Source organism: Lissotriton vulgaris, chromosome 11 (genome assembly GCF_964263255.1).
Source record: "Lissotriton vulgaris chromosome 11, aLisVul1.2, whole genome shotgun sequence".
Classification (NCBI taxonomy): domain Eukaryota; kingdom Metazoa; phylum Chordata; class Amphibia; order Caudata; family Salamandridae; genus Lissotriton; species Lissotriton vulgaris.
The window spans coordinates 1,072,743,619-1,072,768,501 of NC_141699.1; the positions used below are offsets into that span (position 1 = coordinate 1,072,743,619).

The 24,883-nt window shown below is 46.4% G+C and overlaps 1 protein-coding gene across 2 annotated transcripts in view; it reads right to left on the minus strand.

Annotated features, from left to right (window-relative positions):
* Window positions 1-2,536: 2,536 nt before the first annotated feature.
* Window positions 2,537-24,883, minus strand: part of LOC147684124 (cytochrome P450 2J2-like) — a 141,578-nt gene continuing 119,231 nt past the window's right edge. For both annotated transcript variants that reach the window (XM_086944500.1, XM_086944503.1), the window contains one exon: window positions 2,537-4,497. In XM_086944500.1, coding sequence (XP_086800626.1) covers window positions 4,319-4,497 — 179 coding nt within the window. In that variant the 3' untranslated portion in view covers window positions 2,537-4,318. The remainder of the gene's footprint in view (window positions 4,498-24,883) is intronic.

Genomic DNA, 24,883 nt, shown 5'->3' on the forward strand with positions numbered 1-24,883 from the left:
AACCTAAGTATTTGCATTTCTTCTCAAATGGCTTACAGCTGAAAATACTTTAGTTTCAAAAGTAATGATCACCAAAGAGGTTTCAGAATTAGGAGGTAGAAATGTAGATTTTTTCCTGCAACCCTGTTATTTATGTGCTGATGATCCCTTCTTTTTTATGAAAGTAAATGTCTCTTTGAATGCTGCTAAACAATAAAATTGCTTCTACTTTTAATTTGACAAAGTCAGTCTGGTCTGCTGGTACTAAGGAGAGTCCTTTGGATGGTACAGCTATTGGCCTTTGGACTTATTGATGTCTGATATATTGTGGACTGGACTTGTTATCTCTTTTTTGAATTTGCCATGGTTGATCTCCCCTTGCTCTTGCTTGGCCTCTGCCTAAAAGAGGCTGCTTGGGAATGTGCCTGGTGTAATTCACACCACAAAGTACCAGGGGCCCGATTCACAGAACTCACTTAAGACAACATCCAAAACTTACTACTTTTGGTATTCACAGAAGTTAGGATTTAGTCTTAAGTTTATCTTAAGACAGACTTAAGACAGACTTAAGTTAGGATTTTGTCTTAAGTCTCTCTTAAGTCTGTCTTAAGACAAACTTAAGACAAAATCCTAACTTCTGTGAATACCAAAAGAAGTAAGTTTAGGATTTTGTCTTAAGTTAGTTCTGTGAATCGGGCCCCAAGTGTTCTTCCTCGAAACTCAATTTTAGGACAAATGCTTTCAAAACGTGTCTGTAAGTAGAAATGGTACTCCTTCTTTGTGTCGAAATGTTGTGTAACTTAAAAGTCACATACATCAGGCAATCTGGTGACTGATGATGTGTTACCTACAATGCTCATCTGCCATTACACAAAAATAGCCATAGCATTCATCGCCTAACGCCTGCTCTCATGTAAGGCAAATGTGTGCTAAACAGGTATCCACAGAGCAGAGGTTTTGAAAACATTACTATTCACTATTGAGGTGCAGGTGTTCAGCAGATGACCACGTTTGTGATGCACTGGTGATATAACAACAGTAAGGACGGTACAAAGAAAGGAGCAGGACATTTTAAAAGGACTGTTGATCAGCTCTTGTTGGAGACAAGGTCAACACGCTTCCTAAATGTGGTTTTCCTTTGGCAAAACAGCAGGGAAGGATGAAACCTGGATTAAAGACCTCACTAGGTGACATTTGATCACATTCGTCCCCACATTTACCCTTTTACCTGACACAGAAATTTCCTTTGACCTTGCTATTACATTATTTGCCATAACTCCCTCCCATTTTGCCCCTCAAAAAGAGTGTCTATCAGGCTGAGCAAAGGTCGGCCTGACAGACACTCTTCATTTCCAGGTGAGAAAGTCAGGAGCTAGACATGGGATAAATGAACAGGCTCCTGGCTGCATGAACAGAACTTTGCTGGGCTGAGGATGTCACAGCTCCTGTGGGCATGATGTCCTCAGCTCAGCAAAGGTCCTCAAGGCTCTCCCCTTATTAGGAGGGGAGCATCATGCATGGCCTCAGACCTGGGCACTTCAGTTATAAGCCCTGAAGTGCCCAGGCCGAGAGTCAATCAGTGACACCTCGTCACAGAGTGGGGTGGGATCAGCAGTGTCACTGAGCCCATCCCACTCTGTGACAATGTTGGAACTGCTGATTTCCCTCATTGACTGTCCTACGGTCAGGGCCGGCCTTAGGCATGTGCAAGATGTGCATCTGCACAGGGCCACCAAACCCCAGGGGCCACCACACCAATATATATCCTTAATATATGTATCCTCTGAGGAGGGATACATATTTGTGTGGTGGCCCCTGGCAGGGATTTGGTGGCCTCCGGCTCAGTTCCACTTCTAAACACCCTGACCCCCCCCCCTCTTTACTGGCCTCCGTGCTCTGCCCCACCCGGACCCCCTCTTCCGGGGCCCCCTACTTACGCTCCCTGCCCAGGGCCACCATGACCCTAGAGCCGCCCCTGCTAAGGTAAACCAATGAGGAAAGGAAGCAGTCCCAACTCTCCTGGGACTTCCGAAGCAGAGCTGCTTGTAAGTATGATTTATTTTTTATTAATCTTTGGTGCGTGCACGTATGTTTTAATATTTGGTAATGAGTGTTCTGAATGTGTGTGTGAATGCATTGGTGCCAGTGAGTGTGTATGGCTTGTGTGTCTCACCCACCACGCTTCCTCTTACAATTCCCAGTCACCACTGGTCCCTATGTTGGTAATTTACTTATATTTTGTTTTAAAATTACATGTGGTTTCACATATAGCTACCTCTGTAGAATACCTACCTACGTTTCCCTTAGGACACTTTGCCCCTCTTTTTTGTAAGTCTTGCTTGTGCTATATAACCACTCTTAAATAAGTATATAATGGGTGGGACATGGGTCACAGAGACTCCTCCCATCTTTCTCCATCAACAGCAGATACACGCACCCCTGGCCTTGTCCACGTTGCTTATACTGCGCTACAACTATACATCTCTTCTATTTTCAACATTGGTCACAGTGATGCTGATTTGCTCTTTGTGATCAAAACAATGACACAAAATCAGACTAATATATGTCAGTATTTTATTAAAAATAAGTTTAAGTCACACAAAGAAGTATATGTCCATAAAATAACAAAAACTGCACCAAGTTTGCCAACTCTACTTTATCAATCGAAACTCTGCGAAGCAGTGCTCTACAGTAGACAAAGTCAATGTCCTTATTCTGACCAAATAGTCCATTTCTCATTCTTTCTTTCATCTACAGAAGGTCCATCTTTTTCAGCACAAGTCTTGTCATCCTCTTTCTCAGGATAAAACCTTAGCTTGTCTATGAAGGCTCATCAATTTGTGTTGAAGACCTCTTGCAAATCTCACAGACCATATATGACTATCTCCTAATTCTGTTTCAGGCAATCTGTCTTTAAGCTCGGTCTCCGAGGTCATGGCCCAACACCTAAGACGACTGGTTTCCCAAACAGACAAGAATGGCTAGCTATTTTCATGCATGCTTGCTCATACTTAGGAATCCTTGAAAGTCCATCAAAAAGGGCTTTTGGGGGTATTTTACATTGGGATTGCCCAGCATATGTTTTCTTTTGGTGTTAGGCAAACCAACCACCCTTTGGGCTTGCACCTGCTGTTCTAACTATAGTTACTCCTGATAGCTGTGCATTACTGGTTGGTAATATGCCGCAGTAAGGGCTAGATGTAGGTCGGTCGGTAACGGTCAAAAATCGGTATTTTCGGCCGTTACCGATCGGTAAATAGGTGATAGGTATGTAGGGGGCATTATTTTACCGATTCAGTAAAATAAAAAATCGGTAAATTTACCGAATGTGAGCCACCCAGATGTAGGTGGGACTCTTCAGAGTCCCAGAGGCCTTACAGAATCGGTATTTTACCATCAAATCCAATTTGATGGTAAAATACCGATTCCGGTGTGCATGCACATGTGTGCATGCACACCTATGCCATGTGACAGGCAGACCTGCCCTTAGGGCATGTATGCCTGCCACATGGCACCCAAGCCTGTTTTGGGGGTGCCAGAGGGTGTCAAAGTGACACCCTCTGCACCCTTGTGAAAATCGGTATTTACCGATTCGGTAAATACCGAATCGGTAATGCCCATTAATTCCTATGGGCTTCAAAGCTCATAGGAATGAATGGGCATTACCGATTCGGTATTTACCGAATCGGTAAATACCAAAATCATCCGATTCGGTATTCCAGCACATCTGGAATACCTACATGTCCACCCCATAGATTTACCGATTTTTAATTACCGAATCGGTAAAATTCGGTAATTAAAAATTGGTAAATCTATTTCACCTACATCTGGCCCCTAAGAGTCTTCCTGATCGCACATTGCTTATAGAGCAAACACTATAATCGAGACTGCTGTATTCCGCCCCCTTCCCTACCTCACATTGAGAGTCAGAACGCAAAAGAAAGGCACATTAGCAAGAGAAGAGCAATCACAGTAGACACAAGCTTCCAGGGTCTGCTGCTCAACTAGTTTGGGAGAACATTATCTGACACTTAGCCAGTATAATTTGCCTACTTATAACTTAGAGTAGATAAAGCACAATTTGAAATGTAAATACAAACATCTATTTAATTTAAGGTAGATTAAGGCACATTGAAATGTAAGTAAAAACATCTATTTTTCAATATAATTATATTAGATAACTATAGCAAAATGCAATCCCTAATAATAATGCCTACGTTTCTTTTACTTTTATCCAATAAGCTATTATAGGTAAGAATAGGATGGTGCCAAGTTGGCAATAATACTGTAAAATATTTCTGAATCATAGCTTTATCTTCTGTCCAGGAGCAACCTTTACCTAGCGGGGTACGGCACAGACCTGAAAAGGGTGTGGCTGCACTGTGCCCCGCAAGATAATGTCCATGTTGACATTCTTCACTCCCTCTGGGAGCTGGAAGGTGAAGGCCCGGAGGAGGCTTGTGAAGAAGATGAACAGTTCGATCCTGGCCAGCGTCTCCCCCAAACACACGCGGTGTCCTGCAGGTGGAAGAAGAGGAGAACTTGATCACTTCTCTTTCGGCTTATTGAGATACATCATTTGCAAAGTAATATGGCAGGAAGGCCCTTGGATGTGGGGCTTGTGGGTAAAGAGGAGCTCAGAGTTTGGATACAGAGAGGCTGCAATGCTCTCCACACCCAGATTTTCAGGCTTATTTACAAGATGCCTGCGCTGCTGGAGTGTCACTGTTTTTGACATTCCGGTGGCTTAATTAATTAATTAATTAATTAATTGTGGGTTTGTAATGCGCTAGAATCGACTCCCGAAGGAGTATCTCTGCGCAGTAGACCGCTGGGGAACCCGTCCTGGCTTTCCCTGTGAGATGGTCCCTACTGGGTATCTCCAAGGTGAAACCAGGCATCCCCGGCATATGTTGGGGGCTGTTGTGGAGACGAGGCAAGCTAATGCCCTGAGTTGCCGAGTGTGATCCCTGGTTAGAGTTGGCACCAAGATGAGAATTATCAAGTCCGCTGACCCTGGTCCACGACCCTGCCGCGTCGGGAATTGAACCCTGGTCCCAGGCCGTCCTCTGCTCTCAGGTCTGCCACCTCTAACCAGTGAGCCACACCACTCCACCAAGCCTCTCAATCATATCATTGACGCAAAGTCAACCTCAGTGGCTTTGCCTGGCGTCATAGAAATGGGGTAAGGCAAGCCCTGCAAAGCACTGCATTGCTTGACTCCGCATCAAGAAGACATTCCATGGCCATTGCAGTGGGTGTTCTCAAGCAACACCCATGGATTTGGACACTGCCCCAGTATTACAAAAACATGTAAACATGGGGCAGCGCCAACACCTTACACCTCCCCAGAGCAGGTGGGAGAATAATTTAATTTCTCTTCGTTTTCACCTCTTTCCATGTGTGCTGCATTCTGTAAACACCTCTCAGGATTGTTTTTGTGCAGGAAGGTGCGCAGTCCTGCACAAAAAATAGTCCTGCCAACAATGCAGACACCCCAGCAACATGGTACAAGGGTACCTGTTTTAACGTGAGGTAGACAAAAATGGCACCAGCACAGTGGGATAGGACAGGAATGTGCCATATATCATAATTACATGTACGAACACCAATACCTCAACCGGTATTATTTACAAGACTGGTAAATGGGCATGCACAAAACATTGCAAGGAAGGAAAGTAGGGAGACTCATTGTTTAGTTAAATGCGCTGAAGGAATCATATATTGAGAGAAAACAAGAGAAACATACATTTGAAACAACATGTACATATAGGTAACAGTTGTAACAGCACTGTAAGCAATAAATACGTAAGTAACCCGACGAAGATTGTACACACACGTGCTTGTCACACTCAAGGTGGACGGTACAGGTGACAAGTGGAACAGCGATAGGTGGCGCAACGTGAGAATGTGACAAAGAAAAAAGAGTATTTGTTGTTCACAGATATATATTTACATACATTTGTACAGAATTAGGCTTTTAGGTGAACCAGAGTATAGGGCACCACAAGTTGCACTGGGATGTCGATGGCGTTTCGATCCATAAAGTTTAGGATCATCATCAGGACCAAGTTACAGATTTATGGGTGCAGAGCGTGGTTAGACGTGGTGGTGAAGAAGGAGGAAAGGTGCAGGGGTCCGGTGGGTGAGCAGGGCTTGATTGCACCAGAAGGCTGCCCATGGTGAAATGCAATAAATGCAAAAGGAAATGGTAAAGGCAAGGGTCGTGGAAAGGGATCCAAGGTTGGGTACATTGAAACCAGGGTTAATGCCCCATAGGCTCCAGTAAACTACCCTTGCCTTACCATTTCCTTTTGCTTCTATTGCCTTTCACCTTGGGCAGCCCTCCGGTATGATCAAGCCCTGCTCACCTACCGGACCCGTTTACCCTTCCTCCTTTTTCACCATCACGTCGAACCATACTCAGCACCCATCAACTGTAACCAGGATCTGATGATGATCCTAAACTTTATGGATCAAAACACTGTTGACATCCCAGCGCAACTTGTGGCACCCTATACTCTGGTTCACCAACATGCCTAATTCTGTACAAATGTATGTAAATATTTACATTGCATCACATTTGTGCTGGTAGATATTTTCAAACCCAAGCAATGGGGGATTTGCCTTCCGTGGCTATGTAAAGACCATTTTAACTCAATGAAGCAGCTTGTGCTGCATTGTGTTACATTTCATTCTGAGAGTCATTCCTTAGGTGGAGCATTGGTGTTCACATGCATCCACCAATGGATTTCACACAATCCCAGATTTACAAAGTTTTATAAACTTGGGATTGTGCGAAAACACTACATCTCCTCTTTCTTTGTGTGCTGTAATCTGAAGCACACATAGCTCGAGGAAAATGCCTCAAGAGATTGTTTTTGTGCAGAAAAGTGCCCCTTCATGCACAACAACTATTCTTGGAACACAGGAACCTTTGCACCTTGATGCAAGGGGGCTTGCTTTGGCGCCAGGCTGCCTGAAGTGTGCCAGTTCTATGGGAGCGAAGAAGTGTGACATATTTTAATAGATGAGGTGTATTTCTGCTCCCTCCCTTTCAAGTAATACAGCACAACAAGTTGCCTTGATTCACTGCCTTGCGTGAAAGGTTAGCAAATCTGGCCCCCTATTTCTAACTCGCTTCTTGTTTTCCAAATTGCAAACATCATGAAGTTAGATTTTCAGATTTTACAGACCACTCAGACTGCAGGAGGCTTACTGGAACAGTTGGGTAACAGGAAAGCAAACCCAAGTGTGTGAACCTATGTGAAAGTTAAAGACTGATAGAGAAGGATTTTGTTAAGTATTGGAGACATAAGTTTAAAGTGGGGAGGAGCTGGCCCTGTTGAGACTTGTGAAAGGTATACAACGTTTACCACGCATTTTTTACCACGCACTACACTTACAACGCAGGCATTACCACGCATACCATTACAACGCATTGCGCTGGGGGGCGCTCTAGGATAGGGAATAAGTTTAATTTTATATCCAACACCTTCCCTAGTATCCACGGGGACTGGAGTTGGAATATAAAATTATACTTACCACTATCCAGCACCTCAAAGCGCTATGCGTTGTAACGGTATGCGTTGTAAATACCGCATTGTAATGGTATGCGTGGTAATGGTATGCGTGGTAACGTCATACATCCCTTGTGAAATGTGTGAACAGAGCAGCATGGGTAAAAGAGCAAACTGCTATAAATTTCACTATTTATGTACTCTTTAGCGAACCTTGAATAAAATGTGCTTAACAACTGTGGCCTTCATTCTAGCCGGGCCAGTTATCCAGGCATAAGCAGGATTTTCTGTGCAAATCGAGATAACAATCTATATAAAATGACCCCACAGATCTAGAAGTTTCTCAGTTTGGAACCAGACAAGCAATGCCTTTTTGCCTTTAGAACTTGGAATAAAAACGTAGTACGTAGTTCATAGGGTATGAAGGAACCCTCAGTATCTGTATTTCTGTGGGCAGTATTACTGTATCAAAATAATGTAACTAGCAAATAACATACATTGCCTTCATGCACACTAACACAGTATCTGAAACCCGAGCCATATCTCGGGCGATATCCAAGAACCCGGGACATGTATCGGGTCTAGAGATCATCAGTTCAACAAGTACCTACTTGCACCCACATGGGTGAACCACTCAAGAACTCCATGTACCACAGTCCCTAGGGGGGATCCGGGGGAAGGGCTAGCGGTGTGCGGTCCATTGCGATGGTTTCTACACTAACACAGTATAACTGCATCAAAAAACTGACCAGTGTTCATTTAACTGACCTTTGAAGATATAAAGGCCAAGATGGCTCTTCCAGAATCTAAATCATGGATACAGAGGCCTTGAGAAAGGGGTTTAATGCACTGAGCTACATTACTTGTTAAATACATCCATTGCCTTCATGCACACAACCTATAATAGCATATTGGACCCTGCTGGTTACACAACTGTGTGTTATGAATCTCATGAAATTAATTTGCCTGATAGAGAAAGAGAGAAACTTCCAAGGGAGACTCAATATCATTAAATGGCTTAATGAGAAGTCCTTGCAATCAGATGCATCTGGGTGCCATATTGGAGAAAGGTCAGAGTACCCCTTACACAAAAGGCACTCCACGTAGATGCATTATAAAAATAAGTGTTATTGTCCCATCCCCGGTGTGTCTGTTCTGCTGCACCTCTAAGTAGTCTTTAAAACAGTGGACCTCATCTACAAGAAAATGATGCACCAGCGGCGCAGTGGGCTTGTAAATAGGCCCCAGTGCTTCAAAAATCTTCTCCAACACCTTCAGGCATTAGGCTACACTTGTGATGCTTCGTTCAGGGGTGAGGCTACACTCGGGATGCCTCCTTCAGGGGTGAAACTACACTCAGGATGCCTCCTTTAGGGGTGAGGCTACACTCATGATGCCTCCTTCAGGGGTGAGGCTACACTCATGATACCTCCTTCAGGGGTGAGGCTACACTCATAATACCTCCTTCAGGGGTGAGGCTACACTTATGGAGAAGTGTGGCTCACTGGTTAGAGGAGGCAGACCCTGATGCAGAGGTCAGACCTGGGACCAGGGTTCAATTCCTGACGCGGCAGGGTCTTGAGCTCAAAATGTCCACGGACTTGATAATTCTCGCCTCGGTGCCTACTCGAATCATGGGTTCACACTCTGCAACTCTGGGTAATAGCTTGCTTAATCTCCACTACGGCCCTACCGCGATGGGATGCCTGGTCTTCACCTTGGGGATGCCCAGTAGGGGTTATCTCGCAGGGAAAGCCAGGACGGGTTCCCAAAGCAAGCGCTAAGAGACCTGTCGGTGATTTGGCGCTATATAAATCGAAATTAACATAACATAACATAACACTCAGGATGCCTCCTTCAGGGGTGACTCTACACTCATGATGCCTCCTTCAGGGGTGAGGCTACACTCATGATGCCTCCTTCAGGGGTGAGGCTACACTCATGATACCTCCTTCAGGGGTGAGGCTACACTCAGGATGTCTCCTTCAGGGGTGAGGCTACACTCATGATACCTCCTTCAGGGGTGAGGCTACACTCATGATGCATCCTTCAGGTGTGAGGCTACACTCATGATACCTCCTTCAGGGGTGAGGCTTCGCTCGGGATGTCTCCTTCAGGGGTGAGGCTACACTCAGGATGCCTCCTTCAGGGGTGAGGCTACACTCATGATGCCTCCTTCAGGGGTGAGGCTACACTCATGATGCATCCTTCAGGGGTGAGGCTACACTCATGATACCTCCTTCAGGGGTGAGGCTACGCTCGGGATGTCTCCTTCAGGGGTGAGGCTACACTCATGATGCATCCTTCAGGGGTGAGGCTACACTCGTGATGCCTCCTTCAGGGGTGAGGCTACACTCGGGATGCCTCCTTCAGGGGTGAGGCTACACTCATGATGCCTCCTTCAGGGGTGAGGCTACACTCATGATGCCTCCTTCAGGGGTGAGGCTACACTCATGATACCTCCTTCAGGGGTGAGGCTACACTCATGATGCATCCTTCAGGGGTGAGGCTACACTCATGATACCTCCTTCAGGGGTGAGGCTACGCTCGGGATGTCTCCTTCAGGGGTGAGGCTACACTCGGGATGCCTCCTTCAGGGGTGAGGCTACACTCGGGATGCCTCCTTCAGGGGTGAGGCTACACTCATGATGCCTCCTTCAGGGGTGAGGCTACACTCATGATGCCTCCTTCAGGGGTGAGGCTACACTCATGATGCCTCCTTCAGGGGTGAGGCTACACTCATGATGCCTCCTTCAGGGGTGAGGCTACACTCGGGATGCCTCCTTCAGGGGTGAGGCTACACTCATGATGCCTCCTTCAGGGGTGAGGCTACACTCATGATGCCTCCTTCAGGGGTGAGGCTACACTCATGATGCCTCCTTCAGGGGTGAGGCTACACTCATGATACCTCCTTCAGGGGTGAGGCTACACTCATGATGCCTCCTTCAGGGGTGAGGCTACACTCAGGATGTCTCCTTCAGGGCTGAAACTACATTCCAGATTAATCCTGAGCTCCTAGGTAAGTTTAAGCAGTGATAAGCACTTGCACTGCTGCAGCTTCATGCATGCATGTATATGGGGCTGAGGTCACAGCAACAGCTACCCCCTGGCTTGAACGTTGATGCTCCTATCACTGCCCTTACTGCCCTTGGTTACATAGGTCATAGGGCAGTAGCATAAATAGAGGGTAAACATGTGTCCAAGTGTGCCTTTACATTTACTTTGAGTAGTTTCCTCTTCTTGTACCTATCCTTATCTTATAACTCTCTGGTGTGGGGCATTTAACAGGAGAACCCCTAAGGGCTGGAGCCAGAGGTGACGGGGAAACTTTACCAACCGGTCCTTTGAAGCGTTAAGAGAAATGTCAACACTTTTAACCACATCAATTGTAAAGGAAGAATGTATTAATGGACTTTGTCCATCTGAAGGTCGTGCTGTTTCTTTATGCCACCCGAATGGGATCCATAAATCTCCTTCAGTCATTCACAGCTGTCCTCTTGACAGAAGTAGACGTGGTCTGCTCCTGCTGAACCCTGAGACCATTGGCAGGCCATGAGGCATGAATCTGCTTCCATTAGAGATGCTTTAGAGAAGACTTGTCCCTGGAAATGAATGCACACCGTGGAAGTCCCACACACAGACCAGAAAGAGGCATCAGTTCCTCTGTTGTAGGACCTAGAGCAAGAAGGCCAGCTAAGAAGGTTCTGTTTCCCCTTTTGGAGAGCACAGGAAAGTTCAACAGATGCAGGTGCTCATAGGAGACATTTCTGGTCTATGATGCATTGTTTCTATGGAACCTGTCCTTAAAGAGGCGTGTCAGTGCATGTTCAGTAATAAAGGGGACTATATTCCAAAATATTAAAGCCGCACTGCAGAGGGGAAAGGGGCACTAGGACCACCTGCTCCAGTCTCCACCGTGGTCCCGCCGACGTCATCCAAAAGTGCCTGGAGGTGCTTTAAATTAACTTGTGAGTTTCTGCAGCGCCGGAAGCCCGTCTTTGCTTCGTTGTCCAGCCGCACTGCAGAAGGGGAGAGGAGCACTAGGACCACCTTCTCCAGCCTCCAACGTGGTTCCGCCAATGTCATCCAAAAGTGCCTGGAGGCGCTTCAAATTCACTTGCGGGCTCTCGAAGCGCGGGACATGTGCAGGCGTGCCCAGGCAAAGCTCGGGCCAAGGGCAGGCCTTTCTGTGCCCCTCAGAGCCGGGATGAGGCCGGGCTGGGCCACCTCCCTTGGCTTTTGAAAGAAATGTGACGCTATTGGTAAGATTTGACACTCCTTCCAGTGCCTTGCATTGCACTGGATATTACCCTCTTTAAATATTAACGAAATGGACTCCTGTCTTCATACTTGACTAAAAACTTTTGCTACAGAAACTGACGCCGAAAATAGTTCATTGTAGCTCCTGGGCCCACTATAGGACCTCGTCAAATTAGATAAAGGACAAACCAAAGTCTCAATACTGGAGGCCAATAAGCATAAAAAAGCTGAACTGCTAAACCTGTGTTACCCTTGCAACTTGTTCTTTGAAAGTAACCTCTGATTATAGAAGACTCGTACATTGACGCACATTTTATTTATAGATGGGTTTCTAGTTGGTGTATAATCGCTGCTGCTTGTCTGTTGCTTATCTAAGTCCTTACCTTAATTTAGGCCTCTATACCCCAACACCAACAGACCCAACATTCAGAAATCTGGGGCCTTATTTATGAGGCCGTGCGTCACTGTTACGCCACCATTGCGTCACTTTTTGTGACGCACCAGCAGCGTAAAAAATGTGCCTTGTTGCACCATATTTACAAAGTGACGCATCTAGGTAGATGCGTCACTTTGTAAACCCCTGCGCTACATTATACCTGCGCAAGGTATAATGTATGCAGGGGGGGGGGGCGTTCTGACGCAAGAAAGGGTCATAGAAGTGACGCAGTGAAATCTATAAAATTTCACTGCGCCACTTCTAGGACACAAATGCGTCAATTTCTTACGCCGACCACACAGCAGGTATAAGACTGACGCAGGTCATTTCACAGGACTCATTGCTGGAGTTGCGTCACTTTTGTGACACACTCCAGCAATGCGTCACTTTTGCGCCATAAAGATACGTCAGAAATACTGACGTATCTGTAACTCCTTTCGCCATGATGCGTCATACTGTAAATATGACGCATCATTGGTGTCGGAAGGAGGGCGTAGTAAAAAGTGAGGCATCGCTGCTTTGACGCAGCGATGCATCAATTTTCATAAAGGAGGCCCCTGGTATATTAGAACTTGCTTTGGAATTCGCTTTGGAGATAAGGGGGAAAAGAAAGGCAGCAGAGGCTGTGGTGGGAAGGAAGAAAGATAGAAGACTAATAAATCAGTTAAATCTGCAGCTGAAAACTGCACTTTAGCAGCTATTGGCGACCAAATTGAGGAAGTGGAAACTATGTTGGCTAATGAAAAGGGGCTTAAAACGAAGGGTGCTAATAAAATCTCATCCTACTATAGCAAAAAGTATAAAGCAACTATTGTAAGATCGTGCAACTCAACAATTATTGTTCACCAAACCCACAGCACGACAGTTCCACAACCCCGAAATACACCGCCCAAAAAGGCGATGTCTATTCATTCTAGAACAAATGCAAAAACAACAGGTGATGGACAGAATGCAGAACAATGTCATACATTCACCCCAGTACAGAGATCTGGGCCGAAATCTATTGTTTTTTGCTCACCGTGCCATTCCAGTTTGAACCCAGCCATATGCAAATCAGTCTTGACCCTGTGCCTCATGCGAACAGTCCAGCCCGAACTGCCAAGCCAGGTCCTCCCTGGACTGGAAACAAGCATCCAAGGACCAGTTTCGGGCTTTCAGCCCTCTTCAGCCTGGGTAGCTTGATTCCAGTGGCATGGAGAGCACGGGACTCACGTCTGAGCATACCCGTCCCATTCGGGGTGACAAATGCAAAAACAACAGGTGATGGACAGAATGCAGAACAATGTCATACAATCACCCCAGTACAGAGATCTGGGCCTAAATCCATTGTTTTTTTGCTCACCATGCCATTCCAGTTTGAACCCAGCCATATGCAGATCAGTCTTGACCCAGTGCCCCATGGGAACAGTCCAGCCCGAACTGCCAAGCCAGGTCCTCCCTGGACTGGAAACAAGCATCCAAGGACCAGTTTCGGGCTTTCAGCCCTCTTCAGCCTGGATAGCTTGATTCCAGTGGCATGGAGAGCACAGGACTTACGTCTGAGCATACCCGTCCCACTCGGGGTGACAAATGCAAAAACAACAGGTGATGGACAGAATTCAGAACAATGTCATACATTCACCCCAGTACAGAGATCTGGGCCTAAATCCATCGTTTTTTTGCTCACCATGCAATTCCAGTTTAAACCCATGCATATGCAAATCAGTCTTGACCCTGTGCCCCATGGAACAGTCCAGCCCGAACTGCCAAGCCAGGTCCTCTCTGGACTGGAAACAAGCATCCAAGGACCGGTTTCGGGCTTTCAGCCCTCTTCAACCTGGATAGCTTGATTCCAGTGGCATGGAGAGCACGGGACTCACGTCTGAGCATACCTGTCCCACTCGGGGTGACAAATGCAAAAACAACAGGTGATGGACAGAATGCAGAACAATGTCATACAATCACCCCAGTACAGAGATCTGGGCCTAAATCCATTGTTTTTTTGCTCACCATGCCATTCCAGTTTGAACCCAGCCATATGCAGATCAGTCTTGACCCAGTGCCCCATGGGAACAGTCCAGCCCGAACTGCCAAGCCAGGTCCTCCCTGGACTGGAAACAAGCATCCAAGGACCAGTTTCGGGCTTTCAGCCCTCTTCAGCCTGGATAGCTTGATTCCAGTGGCATGGAGAGCACGGGACTTACGTCTGAGCATACCCGTCCCACTCGGGGTGACAAATGCAAAAACAACAGGTGATGGACAGAATTCAGAACAATGTCATACATTCACCCCAGTACAGAGATCTGGGCCTAAATCCATCGTTTTTTTGCTCACCATGCAATTCCAGTTTAAACCCATGCATATGCAAATCAGTCTTGACCCTGTGCCCCATGGAACAGTCCAGCCCGAACTGCCAAGCCAGGTCCTCTCTGGACTGGAAACAAGCATCCAAGGACCGGTTTCGGGCTTTCAGCCCTCTTCAACCTGGATAGCTTGATTCCAGTGGCATGGAGAGCACGGGACTCATGTCTGAGCATACCCGTCCCACTCGGGGTGACAAATGCAAAAACAACAGGTGATGGACAGAATGCAGAACAATGTCATACATTCACCCCAGTACAGAGATCTGGGTCTAAATCCATCGTTTTTTTTGCTCACCATGCCGTTCCAGTTTGAACCCAGCCATATGCAAATCAGTCTTGACCCTGTGCCCCATGGGAACAGTCCAGCCCGAACTGCCAAGCCAGGTCCTCCCTGGACTGGAAACAAGCATCCAAGGACCAGTTTCGGGCTTTCAGCCCTCTTCAGCCTGGATAGCTTGATTCCAGTGGCATGGAGAGCACGGGACTTACGTCTGAGCATACCCGTCCCACTCGGGGTGACAAATGCAAAAACAACAGGTGATGGACAGAATTCAGAACAATGTCATACATTCACCCCAGTACAGAGATCTGGGCCTAAATCCATCGTTTTTTTGCTCACCATGCAATTCCAGTTTAAACCCATGCATATGCAAATCAGTCTTGACCCTGTGCCCCATGGGAACAGTCCAGCCCGAACTGCCAAGCCAGGTCCTCCCTGGACTGGAAACAAGCATCCAAGGACCAGTTTCGGGCTTTCAGCCCTCTTCAGCCTGGATAGCTTGATTCCAGTGGCATGGAGAGCACGGGACTTACGTCTGAGCATACCCGTCCCACTCGGGGTGACAAATGCAAAAACAACAGGTGATGGACAGAATTCAGAACAATGTCATACATTCACCCCAGTACAGAGATCTGGGCCTAAATCCATCGTTTTTTTGCTCACCATGCAATTCCAGTTTAAACCCATGCATATGCAAATCAGTCTTGACCCTGTGCCCCATGGAACAGTCCAGCCCGAACTGCCAAGCCAGGTCCTCTCTGGACTGGAAACAAGCATCCAAGGACCGGTTTCGGGCTTTCAGCCCTCTTCAACCTGGATAGCTTGATTCCAGTGGCATGGAGAGCACGGGACTCATGTCTGAGCATACCCGTCCCACTCGGGGTGACAAATGCAAAAACAACAGGTGATGGACAGAATGCAGAACAATGTCATACATTCACCCCAGTACAGAGATCTGGGTCTAAATCCATCGTTTTTTTTGCTCACCATGCCGTTCCAGTTTGAACCCAGCCATATGCAAATCAGTCTTGACCCTGTGCCCCATGGGAACAGTCCAGCCCGAACTGCCAAGCCAGGTCCTCCCTGGACTGGAAACAAGCATCCAAGGACCAGTTTCGGGCTTTCAGCCCTCTTCAGCCTGGATAGCTTGATTCCAGTGGCATGGAGAGCACGGGACTTACGTCTGAGCATACCCGTCCCACTCGGGGTGACAAATGCAAAAACAACAGGTGATGGACAGAATTCAGAACAATGTCATACATTCACCCCAGTACAGAGATCTGGGCCTAAATCCATCGTTTTTTTGCTCACCATGCAATTCCAGTTTAAACCCATGCATATGCAAATCAGTCTTGACCCTGTGCCCCATGGAACAGTCCAGCCCGAACTGCCAAGCCAGGTCCTCTCTGGACTGGAAACAAGCATCCAAGGACCGGTTTCGGGCTTTCAGCCCTCTTCAACCTGGATAGCTTGATTCCAGTGGCATGGAGAGCACGGGACTCATGTCTGAGCATACCCGTCCCACTCGGGGTGACAAATGCAAAAACAACAGGTGATGGACAGAATGCAGAACAATGTCATACATTCACCCCAGTACAGAGATCTGGGTCTAAATCCATCGTTTTTTTTGCTCACCATGCCATTCCAGTTCGAACCAAGCCATATGCAAATCAGTCTTGACCCTGTGCCCCATAGTCATTCTAGAACAGCTTCCCCTAGGTTGGTCATTTCAGCCAGGAACTAAGAAAGTTTTACACACAGGGAGTTTATAAATAGAGACTGCTCCAATAGATATCCACTGCTAGCAGACAACCTAGAAGAAATACAGGCAGGGCAAATAGAAGATATTGATTGTAACATTCGGTTGCCTGCTACTTGGAGAGAAGCGGAGACTCAAACACAACCAATAGATACCCATGCACTTATGTTGGAACCTTGCTTAAATTTAAATGCTGTACAAGACGAGGTCTTGGTACTCAAAAGGATGATTGGGGATCTAACAACGCAACCATCTATAACCCCAATAGATGAGAGCAAAGCATTGGATAACAGGGAACACTCCGGGAGGAAATCTCATCATATTCAGGCAGATAATGTACAAATTAGGTTACCACCCAGGGTAGTAATTAAGCCCCCTTCAAATGAACCAGTAAACCAGAGTAAACATGTGGCCTCTATAACTCATCATCCTTCTAGGCCCGTGAAGCAAGTAACTAATACACATGGCAATTCTGGACTGCCTCCTCTCCGAAAACATGTGACACATAAAGGAACATTCCCAGGTGCCCATTGTGCTAATAGGCCTGTACCAGCTAGACAAGGGAAGTTTGTATTAAACCCAAGGATTGGGTGGGTGGATAGGGGCTACCAGCAGCCATAGGAACTTCACTTATTATTTCATCATCTGAATAAGGGGAAGCCGAATTCTTACAATATCTTCTTGACAAATGTCCCCAGATTAAAACAGGGAATTAGAGAAGATGAGGATTCACTTATAAATAAAGTGACACATTGGATTAGAACCAAACGACAGTGACGTTCCATAATAAGATCCGATATAATAAAGGCTAAACGGATCCAGCAAGTAGAGGAGAACATGGACGACATAAAACTAACTTTCCATTCAAAATCTATCACAGATAACCTAATAACCATGAACCTATGAACACATTCTTTTTTTGATTATAAAAACAGATTAAGACAGAATAAATCCTACACTGGTAGATGCAATACTGTTCTATAAACTATGGAGGGGTCAAACAATCTAGAAGCCATATATTGACTGAATGAGCAGGCAAGAATGAACATAATATTGGGGGGAACATCCAGCCTAATTGATAGGAGCCACTGTGTATCAGAATCTGGTACTCAAACTACTCAGAATGCCCATCTAGAGAGATTAGATCTACAAAGAAGTGGGGCATTTAATTCCTTTGAGACAAAGGGGCTTAAGAGTATAATTATGTTCGATCAATCTTCTAGCACGCTTAAACATCCAACCCCAGAATGTATGAAGATGGTCTCCTGGAGTATAGCGGGCTCTCACAAAAACTTAATGAGCCAGATTGGCAGGATTATATTGGCAATTTCGATCTATGCTTCTTCCAGGAGACATGGGTGAGAGGCATCACATAAAGTAGGGTACAGAACATTCAGTATAGAAGCCCTCCAACCAAAAAGAGGAAGACCGTCAGGTGCGAACATAGAAACTGTGCTCACTGGTTCAAAAGATATTTTGGGATTAAAACTAAATATCCCAAATAAGTCCCAGATGCATCTTTTTAATATATACATAAGGCGGCCAAGGGAGAGTTCGAAATAATCATTGCTAATACAACAACTCAAAGAGGTTCTTGATCCTTTCGATCCAAATGGGGGTCACTATAATTGGGGGTGACTTCAATTGTTACTATGAACCTGTGTCAGGATTAGATACCATCTTTGAGGAAGAAGATTCAGCAAGGGGGATCCCACTTTTCATGGCAGAAAATACAGGGGGTGCTCTGTTTCAGCTATGCAACTATTCCATCTCACTGTAGAGAAAGGTCTAAGGGCATGTAAAGGTAGGCTTCCCTCAGACCTTGAATGCTCAGATACTTTTTCGAGAGGAAACTCCTCATCCCGAATAGATTATATAATGACAAGTGAAGCCCACTGGGCCTATGTACAGGATTTTAAGAGGGGAGAGTGACCATTTCCCACTGTGTTTAGATCTAATAGGGAAATGTTTTTTTATCCAAAATCTTTCAACTGATCCGGGGGTAGAGATCATAATGCCTTTAGTGAGCAACAACCGGAGGGCAGTTAAGTGGCCCACTATAATGGACCAAGTTGAGCCCCTAACTAATATATACAATAGCTTTAGTGGACTTTTACCTTCCTACTTAGAGTCAGGATCTCAAAACATACCTATAACTCAGATCCACGGGAGGTTAGTAGACAATATGAAACCCTACCTAAACAAATCCCAGTCTGGAGCTGGTAATCATAGGGGCAATATGCAGCCGGCTGATCCTTGGTTTGATAAAGAATGCATAGTGGCTAAACGACGTCTTATCAGGGCCATAAAAACCAAAGAAATAGTTGAGATTAGACCTGAAAGAAAAGAATATAGGAAAATCCTGTAAGTAGCCCACAGAAATTGGTAAGACTCTAGCTGGGAAAATCTTATAATAGCTTCAAAGGCCGGTGATTAGTCTATGTTTTAGAGGATAATAGCCCATGGCAGTAAAGTAAGTAATCCGGCCCAAAATCACTTTATAGATTCCTGCACATAGCAAAGACATTTTGCTAATCTATACACCACCCCAAATGAGTTGGATATAGATCCCCAAAGTACCATTGAGGGGCCATTGATCTTACCTCAAATTGCGCCTCTACAGTTTAGTATCGAAGGCACCTCACTTTCTATAGCTGCTATCAAGTTATCTAAAGCGCCCTGACTTGATAAAATACCAGGGGACCTTTTAAAACATGCCCCAGAAGTGTGGGCGCCATACATAAATCTTTTATGAAATGCAATTTCTAGGGGACAACTGTAGGACCTGGCATCCTTGGCGTGCTTTCCCCTGACTTTTTGCCTCTACCGCCTGTATTTTTGACACTGTGGTGGAATTCGTTTTTGCTGGTTTAGACGCTTTGGGCACTTTGCCACTGCTGATCAGTGCCAAAGTGCAAGTGCTCCCTGGTTTAATTGTTTTTGTGATTTGTTATCCATGATTGGCATATTTGTTTTACCAGTAGATCCCTAGTAAAGTGCACTGAGTGTGCCAGGGTTGGTGATTCACCGGCCACTAGTGGGCCTGCAGCACTGATTGTGCCACTCACAGGAGTAGCCCTAAGATGGTGTCTCAGGCCTGCCACTGCAGTGCATGTGCGCAGTTTGTTAAACTGCCATGTTGTCCTGGCCAGTGTACCCACCTGCCAGGCCTGACCCTTCCCTTTTCTTACACATTGTACAGCCCTATGGTAGGCCCAAGGTACTCCCCTGGGCAGGATGCAGTGCATGTGAAAGGTAGGACATGCACTAGTGTGGGTAACATGTCCTGATAGTGGAATACAGCCAATTTCGTTTTTCACTATTGAAAGGCTATCTTGTCCAAAGGACAGAATGGGGAATGCTGTGCGACATGTTTGCCTGCATATCTTCCCATAGGAGCAAGATAGAAATTCGTAATCTTATACCCCTGAACTCAGAATTTAATAACACATCTTTTTAGAAAGGATGGTTCTTAAATTCAGTGTTTGAAAGTGGGAATTTTCTTGTTCAACCTTTCTGTGTGCCTCTGCCTGTTAGTGGATTGACTGTCTGGTTTGGGAGTGACAGGGTCTGGGTGGATCCAGGAGTCTGGGTGAGTCAGCACTAGGCTAAATAGGCCTATCTATATTTGGAGTGATGGGAGGAGTAGCACCTGGGCCTGAATAGGACTGTGCCTGCCTTCCACAATGCTGGCTCCACCCCTTGCGGTGTGCCTGATGGCCCTGGCCCACACTCACAAAGGAAGAAGATGTGCACTGGCAGAGTGTCCGCCGAACTGGTTTGAACTGTGTCCAGGACCCCTCACACATGGAGAACAAAGACTTTTTTCGGGTATAAATACTAAAGCTGAAACCCCTGAAAGTTAGACTACTTATTTTGTGATCAAGAGGAATCCCTGCCAAAGAAGATCAGCTGAAGAGATTGAGGAGAAGTACTGCCCTTGCTGTGTGTCTGGGGTTGGCCTACAGTTTGGTGTTTCTACTAAGGGGAGATCTAAAGGACTTTGCTGTGTGCTGTGTCCCCTGCTTGAAGAAGGACTTTGCTGTGTGCTGTGTCCCTCCGAAGAAAAGTCTCCAAGGGCCTGTGAAGAGCTGGCCTACTGTTTCTGAAGTCCCAGGCCCAAATGGACTTCAACCCCAAGTCCCTGACCTTTCTTGCTTGGAGTTTCAGTCTGCCAGGAGGGCCTTTAACTGAGTGTGAGGCCTTTTTGCTGTTAGGAGCTGCAAGCGCAAAGCAACGAGAGAGAATCCGCTGTTGCATCATCAAGCAAGCGTGACACCGCTGCTCGCCATTGCATCACTGGAGAAGCGTGCCACCACACAGTGGGTGCCGTTGCATCACCGGAGAAGCACGTCGCAGGACCGTCGTATCACTGAGGAAGCGCGCCGCCTCTGATCGCCGATGCAACACCGGAGAAGCGTGTCGCCGTCACCGAGGGTAACGTCGCATCACCGGGGAAGCGTGTTGCAGGGCCTCTTGTGGCTCAGAAAATCACTAAATTCGCCACAAGGCCATCGGGCGTGCATGCATTGCCTCTACGTTGTCGAATCTCAACAAAGACGTAATTTTGTTGCATCGCACCGGATCGTCGCAACGCATCAAGGCCCCATCTTGTCGCATCGAAACCGGAGCGCAGGAAGAACTGACGCATCGCCTTCTCTGCGCCCCTTTTGTGTTTTTTTGCAAGACACATCTCAGGTACTTTGAGACAGAGTGTCACATTTGATCATCTACAAGTTTATTTTTGCAACAACCTCTTTAAAGACGTTCTACTGAGTTTCTGTATGTTGGATTTTTGCCGTTTTGGTCTTGTTTAGTTTAGATAAAGATATTTATCTAAACTGGTGTGGTGTCCATTTGTGGTCCATTTGTGGTGTTTTCACTGTGTTACTGTGAGTGTTGGTACAAATACTTTACACATTGCCTTTGGGATAAGCCTGTCTGCTTCATGCCAAGCTACCAAGTGGGTGAGCAGGGGTTATCTAAAGTGTGCATCCCCCTTACCCAGACTTAAAGCAAGGGTCCCTATTTGGTCAAAGGTACCTCCCACTGCCAACTAGAGACCCCCAGTTCTAACATTGGTGGTCAACGGTGGGATTTGAACTTGTATTTGTACTTGACCCACAGTAATTGGTGTACATCACTAGATTAGAGCACACCACTACGCAGCCACATACTGTATTTTCCTTTTGGTTCTATTTTTGATCTGATCTTAAAGTAATGCATGCATCATGTCTCAGAATGGATAAGCAGCAAGTGAGAGGCAAAATTGGAGTTTCAAATTGAGGATTTGTATTCCACAAGGTAGATCACCTCAAGCAATTTTTCAAGAATTTGGGATGTCCCACAAGGAGTAGTGCTAAGAAGGATGAGCCACAGAAGGCCTTAAAAGCTTGGTGGGAGGCCAAAGGAGCTGCAGGAGGAGATGATACAAATGTGGAGGTGGATCATCAGGGGAATGTGTTTGGGCCACAGTATTTGCCTGTGCCAAGAGCAAACTCCAAGGCTGTCAGCGTCCATTCTGCAGGAAATCTCTCCCGGGAAGAGCGGGAAGAGAACCATAAGATCAGGGAACATGAGCTAGAAGTTTTGAAACTACAGAACCAAAAGGCAGCCATGAAGGAAAAGCGATTACTTTTAGAGAGCGAAAAGAGGGCAGAAGAGAGCAAGAATGCTCTTGCCCTGGAAGAAAAGAAACAGATTTTGGCTCATGAGTTGAGCATGAGGGAGCTGGATATTAAGGCCAAGCAGCTGGAGTCCAGTTCAAATGGTGGCAGCGCACAGCCAGTGCAAAGGGGTAAGGTGTACATACCCAAGGATGTAGTGCAGAATTTCCATTAGGGACAGGATATTTATGCATGATTTGAATCATATGAGCTTGCTTTAAGGATGCATGAGGTGCCTTAAAAGAGCTGGGGGGCGGGCCTGTGGAAACATTTTTAGGCGGTGGGGACAGCGGTTTTAACACCGTTAGAGAGGGAGTGTGCCCTGACTTATGCCAAAATGAAGGAGGCTTTATGCCTCGAGTATGGGCTCACCCCAGAGCAGTACGGTGTGATGTTCAGGAACTCAAAGAAGAATGATTCAGGCACTTTGGTTGAATTTGTGAGAGTGTACACCCGCGCACTGGAAGGTTGAATGAAAGGCAGCAAAGTTACTGATTATGAGGGGTTGTGCCATCTAATTATTGGGAGCACTTTAGCAGTCTATGTGTTCCAGAGCTGCGCCAGCATCTTTTGGATAGTAAGTTAACTAATCTCAGTGAGCTTGCTAAGGAGGAAGACCACTGGACCAGCACCAGGGTCCACAGGGGGATTGTGGGTACCACAGCCAAAGGTGGGCAGGGTCCCCAAAAGAAGTGTGGGGGGGACAAAGGTAATCAAAAGGAGTTCTCTAAAGGACCCCAAAACAGTTCAGAGGGAAAGGAGTCCCAGTCCCCCCAGACTAAGACGTCACAGCCCCCTAAGTGCGTGCGTAATTTTCAAGGTCCCCCAGGTGATACAACTGTGGTGAGAAGGGCCACATTGCCCCTAGGTGCCGTAAGAAAGCCCAACCAGCCACTGGTGCTCAGACACCGGGATTAGTGAGTGTAGCTATGGGAGAGGAATTAGTTTTCAGTGGGGGGGAGGAGCAACCAGTGATGACCCTTATCTCTTTAGGAGACAGAGAGATGGTCCAGGAGACCTACCTGTCTGAGAACACTAAAAAATACAGGCAGTGGGTGACCATTAATGGGAGGATGGTGGAGGCTCTGAGAGACACGGGAGCCAGTGTGACATCTGTAGGGTGTCAGTGGGTGTCTGAGGAGCAGGTAATTCCCAATGCACTTCTCCCTGTAGTGGCAGCAGATGACTCCGTGCGCCTTTGTAAAGTGGAGCATGTTCCCTTTGAGTGGGGGGTCTCAGGTTCTTTGAAGGTCGTTGTTAGTAAGTATGGGCGGAAAATCCGTTACGCTCGCGGATTTTGCGGATTTTCAGTAAATTCGCAATCTGCGAGATTCGCGAATTTCCCGCAAAATCCGCAAATTCGCACGCAGTGGATTTTTTTTCTCTGCGGTGTAAGTTCGCAATTGCGAACATGTAGGTGCGGCGGGCAGCTACAATCTCGCACTCGCGAAATTACAAAATTGCAATTCCGCACAAGAAATCTACTAGCAAGCAGCATAGACCTTCTGAAAATGATTATTTTTATCAGAATAACTCTTCAGGTTGACATTTGCTTGCACTTTTTTAGATTTGAGTCCTTTTGATTTTCTTTGGATAACTTTTGGATTAGAAATCAACTTTCTCATATAAGCTTGGTGGGGCATTAAAGTTGCTGTAATGCTGCTCTGCAGAAAAACGAGTTTTGCAAAAGTGAAAGCAGGTTCAAAAGTTCAAACTCATCATTAGTAACCGTTCCCTGTAGTGCTTCCTGACAAGGGCCCCTTCAAAGTTCAGTTGCTAGTTGCAACAATTGTTCAGTTGCTAGTTGCAACAATTGTATGACCCTGCTCTGACCCTCACAGCAGGCTCATAGAATAGCTACAAGTAGGCCACAAAGGTCCTGGAAAAAAAATTGCACTGCAACAGAAAGCAAATTACAGAGAAGGATGCAGGTGCCAGACTGGAATTTTAAAACAGTGACACATTAATAAATCAACCCCAAATTAATTCATGTCAGTTGAAGCAGGCAGGTGTGCTTGCTTTTTCCCCCCATAATCTACAGTGATGATGAACCAGAGGGTGGCATAAGGCATTGATGTACCAGAGGGTGGCATGGGTAAAACAGAGGGTGGCAGGGGAGAAACAGAGGGTGCTGGGAACCTATGATGATGAACCAGACGTAGAAACAACATAATCGTGACCGTTGCGAGCCGACATGTAAGTTCGCGATTGCGAACTGTTACAAAACCCTCGCCAACTGTCAGAAATCCTTGCGAACTGGCAGAAATCCTTGCAAACACAAAAAAAAAATCCGCAAATTCGCGAGAATTCGCGGATTTTGCGGATTGCGAGTTCGCAAATCCGCAAAATTCGCGAACGCGAGATTCGCAAAATTCGCCCATGCTTAGTTGTTAGTCCATCGATGCCTGTAGACTGCCTGCTAGGAAATGTCCCGGAGAGTTCTCAATGGAGGGAGGTGGAACACCAGGCTCATTTGGAGATGTTGAGTCTGCCTGAGTGCGTTTGTGTGACCACTCGGTCAATGGCAGACAGTAGGGGTAACCAAGCGGACCTGGAGCCTGAAACAGTGGCCCAGGTATCTGCCAGGAACAGGAAGGGCAGGGGGCATGTGAAACCAGACCCCAGAATTCCCACGGCCCAG